This window comes from Rhagoletis zephyria, unplaced genomic scaffold, assembly GCF_001687245.7.
Source record: "Rhagoletis zephyria isolate East Lansing unplaced genomic scaffold, Rhagoletis_zephyria_1.1 Rzeph_scaffold_01648, whole genome shotgun sequence".
NCBI lineage: Eukaryota > Metazoa > Arthropoda > Insecta > Diptera > Tephritidae > Rhagoletis > Rhagoletis zephyria.
Window position 1 is genome coordinate 80,165 of NW_016158732.1, and position 9,205 is coordinate 89,369.

General features: G+C 34.2%; 1 protein-coding gene across 4 annotated transcripts in view; it reads left to right on the forward strand.

Moving 5' to 3' along the window:
• LOC108364721 (microtubule-associated protein Jupiter-like) overlaps positions 1-5,418 on the forward strand; it is an 81,549-nt gene extending 76,131 nt beyond the window's left edge. For all 4 annotated transcript variants that reach the window (XM_017618513.1, XM_017618515.1, XM_017618514.1 and 1 more), the window contains one exon: positions 4,042-5,418. In XM_017618513.1, coding sequence (XP_017474002.1) covers positions 4,042-4,178 — 137 coding nt within the window. In that variant the 3' untranslated portion in view covers positions 4,179-5,418. The remainder of the gene's footprint in view (positions 1-4,041) is intronic.
• Positions 5,419-9,205: the final 3,787 nt, after the last annotated feature.

The window sequence follows — 9,205 nt, forward strand, 5'->3', positions numbered from 1 at the left end:
ATACAGTTGTGTTCATATTAATAGCAGTGCGTTCTCTGAGGTAGGAAAACATGACTTCACCCAAAATAAATTTAATAAAATTTTAAAGGGCTCTCGCTATTTAATTGCATGATTAATGCAAATATAATTAAAACAAAAAGTTGTATTATTCTTCGCAATTTCTTCCATTAAAACGAAAAAAATTCACAAGTAGTCAAAAAATTCTGTTCACAAAAATAGCAGTAAAAACGAAAGTCATATGGAATTTAACACGACCGCAAAATCTACATCTTTGTGTAAAGTAAAATAAAGATATAGCTAATATTTAGTCGTATAACCCTTATTCCGAATGACGGCGGCGCATCTACGCTGCATTGAGTCCACTAAACGTCTGCATCTTTCGACTGGGATATTTTCCCATGCAGAGCGCACAACTTCCCACAAAGCGTTCGCGTTGGTTGGATTTCTCTCGAAAACACTATGTTTTATGTCCCCCCATAAGTTTTCGATGGGGTTCAGGTCTGGTGGTTGTGCTGGCCACTCCATCACGTTGATGTTGTTATTCCGAAAGAAGTCCCTTGCTCGCTTGCTCGTATGTTTCGGATCATTATCCTGTTGGAAGACCCATTTCAGCGGCATTTCTTCTTTTGCATATGGCAGCATAACTTCTTCTAGGATTTCAACGTATTTGTGCTGATCCATGATACCATCAATTTTATATATTGGTCCTGTACCGTAATAGGAGAAGCAACCCCATACTATTATTTTTGCTCCTCCATGTTTAACGGTCTTGACGGTGTATTGTGGTTGGTTACCAGCATTTTGCGGCCTTCCTACGTACTGACGCCGACCTTTTGAACCAAAAAGGACCACTTTACTCTCGTCCGTCCACAAAACATTTCGCCATTTTGAGAGTGGCCAATTGACGTGAGTATTTGCAAAGCTTAACCTATTCTTCAAGTGCGGCTTGGTTAAAAGTGGTACCTTTCGTGGACTATGGGCTTTCAAATTTGACTCCAACAAACGTCTTCGCACTGTCACTGCACTCACATTAAGATTTAGCTTTTCCTTAATCTGTCGTCTTACTAAANTTTTTTTTTTTTTACCGGGCAACAAAAATAAAAAATTTAAAAACACACGAAACAGTTAGTACTATATTAACGAGCTATAGGTCAAATATTAGAAAAACTGCGTTTTAGCTTTTAAACGTTATGATTATTAAAAAATATATATATTTCATAAATTCTATGCATTTTAGAATAACAATATGGGTCTTAACTAAAAGAGAAAATTCTCTAGAATTAAGTATTGGAAATGCCCTTTTAATAAAGAAATTCTAGACTGTGGTGGTGTGTATATTAGTCCTTAACATATTATTTTTTTTTTTAAATAAGTACTGTAAATTTTCAAGGATATTCAAGGATAAAATTTTTAAAAGAACATTTTCAATTTGTGTGCCAACAAATTTTATATACAGTTGTGTTCATATTAATAGCAGTGCGTTCTCTGAGGTAGGAAAACATGACTTCACCCAAAATAAATTTAATAAAATTTTAAAGGGCTCTCGCTATTTAATTGCATGATTAATGCAAATATAATTAAAACAAAAAGTTGTATTATTCTTCGCAATTTCTTCCATTAAAACGAAAAAAATTCACAAGTAGTCAAAAAATTCTGTTCACAAAAATAGCAGTAAAAACGAAAGTCATATGGAATTTAACACGAACGCAAAATCTACATCTTTGTGTAAAGTAAAATAAAGATATAGCTAATATTTAGTCGTATAGCCCTTATTCCGAATGACGGCGGCGCATCTACGCTGCATTGAGTCCACTAAACGTCTGCATCTTTCGACTGGGATATTTTCCCATGCAGAGCGCACAACTTCCCACAAAGCGTTCGCGTTGGTTGGATTTCTCTCGAAAACACTATGTTTTATGTCCCCCCATAAGTTTTCGATGGGGTTCAGGTCTGGTGATTGTGCTGGCCACTCCATCACGTTGATGTTGTTATTCCGAAAGAAGTCCCTTGCTCGCTTGCTCGTATGGTTCGGATCATTATCCTGTTGGAAGACCCATTTCAGCGGCATTTCTTCTTCTGCATATGGCAGCATAACTTCTTCTAGGATTTCAACGTATTTGTGCTGATCCATTATACCATCAATTTTATATATTGGTCCTGTACCGTAATAGAGAAGCAACCCCATACCATTATTTTTGCTCCTCCATGTTTAACGGTCTTGACGGTGTATTGTGGTTGGTTACCAGCATTTTGCGGCCTTCCTACGTACTGACGCCGACCTTTTGAACCAAAAAGGACCACTTTACTCTCGTCCGTCCACAAAACATTTCGCCATTTTGAGAGTGGCCAATTGACGTGAGTATTTGCAAAGCTTAACCTATTCTTCAAGTGCGGCTTGGTTAAAAGTGGTACCTTTCGTGGACTATGGGCTTTCAAATTTGACTCCAACAAACGTCTTCGCACTGTCACTGCACTCACATTAAGATTTAGCTTTTCCTTAATCTGTCGTCTTACTAAATTAACTATTTTCCGGTCAGTTTTTTCATCTGTCAGTCGTTTTGGACCGCGAGTTTCGGGACGATTCTTGAATTTTAAGGCATTGGAGACCGTTTTCGCTGAACAACCAATTATCTGTTGTATTTCTTTGTAGGTTTTGTTTTCCTGCCGCAATTTTTTTATCAAGGCTCTGGTTTCACTAGCACAATGTTTGGAACGTCCCATATTTCTGTAACCTCAAAGGTTTTATTTATCCTTATTGCTCGAATATGTTAAACTTACCAACAATAATTTGCTTTAAGACAGAAATTGTTTTTACACGCAAATGATTCCGCTCGCTTGTCAGTTAATTGCAGAACTGCTATTATTATGAACAAGCCAAATTCAATGATTAAAGCGAAATGCGTCCGGCACCAAATGCCTCGCTAACTTTGATCAAATTGAAATTCGTACGCATTTACTATACCGTTACCTTAAGCCGAAAACACAATTTAAAACGGAATTTCTTTTAAGGTTTGAGCAGAGCGTTACGTTGCCGCATACCGCAGCTGGCACTGCTATTAATATGAACACAACTGTATGTATTTGAATTCGACAGAATTGTCTCTTTTATTTGATACCCATATTGTTATTCTGCATTGCGGTGAATTTTTGTAATAATAATTTCTTGTGTTATTTACCTCTTTGAAATTTCAAAGACCTTTTAAAAAAATACCGACGTTCGAGAGAAAAATTAGAAACGCAGTATTGTTATTTTTGTTTAAAGTTGACTGTCGCACAGTGTTATTATCCTCATCCAAAATTTGAAACATGACGCCCTATCTCAGCTGCCGATTCAAAAACGCCCTATATCAGCATATTTTCAATACATTTTGAAGTGGGATAGGGCGTTTTTGAACCGAATTTTGAGATAGGGTGTTTTTCAATTAAATTCTGAAATGAGGCGTTCTTGAAAAGTTTTTTGAGATAGAGCGTTTTCGAACTGGCTGCCGAGATAAGTCGATCTTCCACTCAGCCATCGACTGGGAGGTTTCAAGTCTACGTCATCGGGAAGTTGGTCAAAAATTAACTGCAAGATTTGCATACATACATACATATGTACATACAGGGCAAATAAAAGCTTGTAATAACATATGTATATATTTAAAATACCAATTACTCTAATTTAGCATACTTGACAATAAAGATCCCATCTAATCTCAGTCCAATAGACAAGACCAAAAAAAAATAAAACCCTCTTATTTTCTTTTATTATTTTAAGTGCAATTATTTGCATTCTTGTGTAATAAGGAGATATTGTGATTATATTCTGAAACAGAAGAGTGAGATCGATTAAGACCGTAAAGCAATCCAACCTGCAGTAAATAGTCCTTCAAAATTACTTATTCCTATCCTATTAACTTTTTTCTTTTTATTAATTTTCCTACGTAAAATATTTCCACATTCATTTAATTAGTTACATTTCATTTTTAAATATAATAAACAACATTAAAATTTTTGAATATTATTACCTAATTCGTATTTTTTATATTTTCCTTCCTCTAGATGGCAATCCCGTCACCGGCGAGGGTTATAAGCCCAGCAACTCGTTCAACCATTCAGTGCCCAGCCTGAATGGTGCCAATCAGGTCATCAATAAGAATCGCATTCCACCCGGTGGATTCTCATCAGGTCTTTGGTAAATAGAGTTTATCGCCTGTGTATTGTTCGTTCCGCGTTTAGGAAAAAAACCAACAGCAGAGAAGCGAGGGTCTGAGATGAAGTGATGAAACCGAAAAAGAATAAAAAAAGAGAACAATTATATAACAACACACAACCAACCAACACACAAAGAAAAACTAAACTAACCGAACATCATCAAAGCATATATACGATGAAAAAAAAATCAGTTAAAGCAGCAATAAATCCTGCATGTTTTTATAACGATAAAGCAACGGATGGATGGATAGATGGATGAATGATGAGTAGCTGCGGTGGATATAATTGACAGTGTGAGGAAAGCAATTTAAGAAGAGAACCAGCAATGAGAAATAGGCACATTGAAAATTAACAAAATTTCCATTAAAAAAAAAATGGTAGAAACACAAATTATTGAAGGATGCAAGAATAATTAGTATTTAAGAGCTAATCAAGCAGAAATTTAGAAAACCCAGGACACAGACACACACAAACACACGCCAACACTGTTTTACAGTAAAACAGAAAAGCATTTTATCCAAACATTAACGTACATAGTACATATGTATGTAGGTAATATGGTTACCAATGCGATGAACTCTCAAAAGTTAACGTCAGAGAAACTGGCAAGCGAGGAATAAGGGAAATGCAATCAAAAAAATAAATGCAGCAAAAAATTAATTAGTGTTTAAATGACATAAAATTAATAAAAATTAAAAACTTGAAGCAATATTGAGCAAAATGCAATTACATGAAATAAGAACAACTCTTCTGTGTAATAATACTCTTCTACAAGTGACAAATGTTCATAGCAAAATTGAGTTTTATGCATTCAAGCATAAAATCTATAATTTTCCAAAATGTAAACAGCGCGAAAGACACAAAAAACTGCATGGCATTTGGCATTTTCGTACCATCAACATCAACACCAACACAAACACATTTTCAACTCGAAATTTTATTTAGCATTACATGTCGTCAGTTTCACGCCTTCATCAATACACCCTGCATACATACTTCACATATAAACACAACCTAAACGTGTACGAAAAATGTTCATTCAACGAACTGCAGCTCGAAAAAACAAACAGCTCAACGAACTTATACAAATGACGACGTCGATATATAGACGATTGAAAGTTGTTGCTTTAGAATTATAAAAAAAAAACACAGAAACTAAATTTAAAAAGTATTTGCTCAATTTAAAGCTGCAGTTTGTGGGAAAGGTGTATACAAAAAAAAAAAGACACAATCAACAAGCATGAAGCAATTACAACAAAAATGATCGCATGTAAATCCTTTTTAACCGTTTCTGTAGCCAAACCAACTCTTAAGAACATTTTACTTTTGGCACAATTCCAACTAGGCATAAATTAACCTGGATTCTATATGAAATGTAAACACTCATTCCTTCGATTAATAACATCCTCCGCTATATGTATCTACCTAACAATATACGCATACATACCACATCCATATCCACATCCACACCAACGTTAATGAACTGAAGAATTATAAACTAAAAACAAGAGCAATGAATTATAAAATATTAATCACTGCATCGTAATTTAAACAAACAATGATTTTCAAAAAAAAAAAAACTACAAAAACCTTCATACCAGCATACATGCTACATACTCACAAACAACATACATTTAATCAATTACATTCATTTCTACGATATTTGAGATCATACATATTTAATAAATAATCATAAAATGCCTATGATTTGCATTCATTTATTTTAATTCATAATTATAATTATGTTCTCTCCTAATATATATTTTATATCTATGTAAAAGATACATTTATAAACAAAAAAATTACAATACATTATGTATGTATGTATAACTTAATATTAATTTCGATTACTTGTAACAGCATGCTTTTTTCAAGATTCTAAAATTGCACGCTTTTAAGTGAACAAGTTTTTTCAAAAATTTTTTTTTAACAAAAATATCAAACATTTTTTGGTTCATTTAAAAATCTGCAGTTATACTGAATCATCATTTATTATAAACATTTCAACATACAGATTTAATCATATATTTGTACATCTAATTTTAATAAATTAGTAATGAATTTAATTAAAATACCATACCATTTATATACATACGTATAAAAACCATAAACACATTGATTTACACGAACATACATACATGAATGAATACATTTGTAAAAAATTGTAAACAAAATTTTGTTTAATAAAATTTCGTATATTGAAAAATTCACTTAAAAATAAAAATGTTATTTTGAAATGGCAAAGTTATATGGTAAGTTTTGATAAAAAAGCTATTACTTGAAATAATAAATTTAAGATAAAAGAGGTGCATGACTTATATACATAATGTAATGCATTAATAAAAGGTATGCACTGCGACCGAGCGAATCTATTGTGTCGCATAAATAGCACGACAACCCCGATCGCAGCGGAGCACTTAACATCTCGTTTACGGTAAGAAAAGCTTTTGGAGGTAGAGGGTATGTGTAATCATCATTTGGTCACATATGTGAGCTTGGACTTTCCTCTTGTCGTCTGGAAACGGCCTCTCACTCAAAGAGCAGGTGTTTTAATCGATTTAGCTAAAAAATGGCGAATTTTTGAAATCGAACTTTGTGCTGCTAAAATTCGGTTGAAATAAAATTTTTCTAGAAAAAATCGAATTTCATCTTTCTTACCAAAATATCAACTCCTCAACTTTCTTTTATCTGCCTAAATTTGTCATCACTGTATGTGGCACTAGCGCTGGAAAACTATAGATATTGTTCCCACTTGATAGTTTTGATAGTTTAAGTTTTGCACCATCGCTAGTATCGATAGTACCGTTTAATTTTTAACGGGTGATCAAGTTTAAAGTTGCATTTTTATATGAACTTGTTCGCTTTATTTACAAAAACTTTCACACATGCATATTAAACGAAAAAGCCTTTGCACCGATAAATTTAAAATTAGAATGATATAGTAGTGGAAATAGAGAAGAAACTAAGAAACTATCTAAAGTCATAAAGACAACCTAAAAACGACACTATCATCACTTTTAGGTTCCCCTTAATCATGATCATTCTGCATCCGGCAAAGCCCGCATTTTCTTTGTGGTTTTAGGGCCGGTTTCTCCACCTCTGGTTAATAGTAACTCCCCGGTTAAACATCTTTATCGACGTTCTGACTCCATGCATAAATGTAACAGGGAGTCGATAACGTCGGTAACGATGTTTAACCGGGAGTTAGTATTAACCACAGGTGAAGAAGTCTGCAATATTCAGCAACGCCCTATTTCAGAATTTGGTTTAAGAATGCCTTATCTCAGCTGCCGATTCAAAAACGCCCTATCTCAGCATGATTCAATAATTTAAGGTTTGCTCACTACTGACATTAGAATTTTGACACTCGCTTAAATTTCTTACAAAAGGTTGCACACACACGCACCCAGACACTAAGGGAGCCGGTTTGGACAAGAAGGACCGAGAAAACTGTTTTCTGAGCAAAGCGTTAATTACACTGGATCACAAATTTTAATTTTGATTTCGTTCTCCACGCCATTTACCAGTTTGTACGTAGAATCGCTCGCTCATTCCCACAATCGAGTTATTTTTTTTTTTTTGTATGGATACGTTGTCGAGATACTTGCAATTTAACATTATTCAGCTTAAAAAAAGAGTGGTTCCACTTAACCAGGTATATCTTACGAACCAATTAAACAATCGTAATACGAGATACGGCAAATGAAAGAAAATAAAATTTCCCATACACCGTATATGCATCACTTTGCGATAGCCCTAACAGTTTCTGAGGAAATAACTCGTCATTCCAGATGTTTTGTTTCCTTTTTTTTTTTGATTGAGAAATGCAAAATTTCAAACTGGTAACAGTAGAGCTCTTTTTAAAAATCGACTATCCGGCTATTCGGTTAGTCGACTAGTCGATTAGCAACTTTTTTGTCGGTTGATAGTCGAATAGCAATTATTCGATTAACCGCTCGAATTCGACTAACGAGTGAACGCACTTTCGACTAACCGCTCACTATCGAGTAGTCTGAAAATCGACTAACCGAAATTATTCGAATAGTGACAGTTTTTCACCATAAAATTATTGCTATTAGCGTGGTTGGGTTTTGTCAATAAGATAAGTATTCAAAAAATATAAAAAAAAACAATGTTTACTGAAAGAAAACGACTAGTCGAAAAATCGAAAATGAACGGATAATCGACTAGGTGTTTGTGAGCGGTTAGTTGAAAAAGTCGAAGGGAAACGGTTATTCGATTAAGTGAAGTCGATTATTTTTTGAAACAACTTTTGCTATTCGACTAACCGATTAGTCGACTAGTCGACTAACAAGAGCTCTAGGTAAAAGGGAAAAAGGTAAAAAATATAACAGTTTCTGTGTAAATCTTTTGCACTTGTGTTAAAGCCTGTTCTTTTAGAAAAAAATGAAGCTGCCAATGAAGAAAATCTATTGATAAATAAGAANGTTATTTTGCAACTGACAACGTAGGCGTTCATTTTGTTCTTTTCTAGTAGATTACATTGGTCACGATGGTATTTTTGGTACTAAAAACTTAAAGAAAACATAGCTTACCTATTTTCCAAGTGGGAATTAATTTAATTCCGTTTGAAAAATTAATCGTGAAGTGATGAAATATTAGGAGTGTTCGCTATGCAAAAAATTTGTACAAGTTGGTACCAATTGTTACCAAATTGTGTTCGTTTAGCCAAAAACCCAGTAAAACTTGCAAGGAGAGAGCACCATTTTGACATTTCATTNCGACTATCCGGCTATTCGGTTAGTCGACTAGTCGATTAGCAACTTTTTTGTCGGTTGATAGTCGAATAGCAATTATTCGATTAACCGCTCGAATTCGACTAACGAGTGAACGNTTTCCCCCTGAATCATCTCGCGGAAGGAAGTAGAAATTTAGAATATACATTAGGTATCAGACATACTTCTGAGCCGCTTTACAAAGTAAGTTACGTAGAATGTAGAGCAGTCGCTCGGAGTAGTTCGGCGCTTGCAAATAACTTCGGCGGCACGTT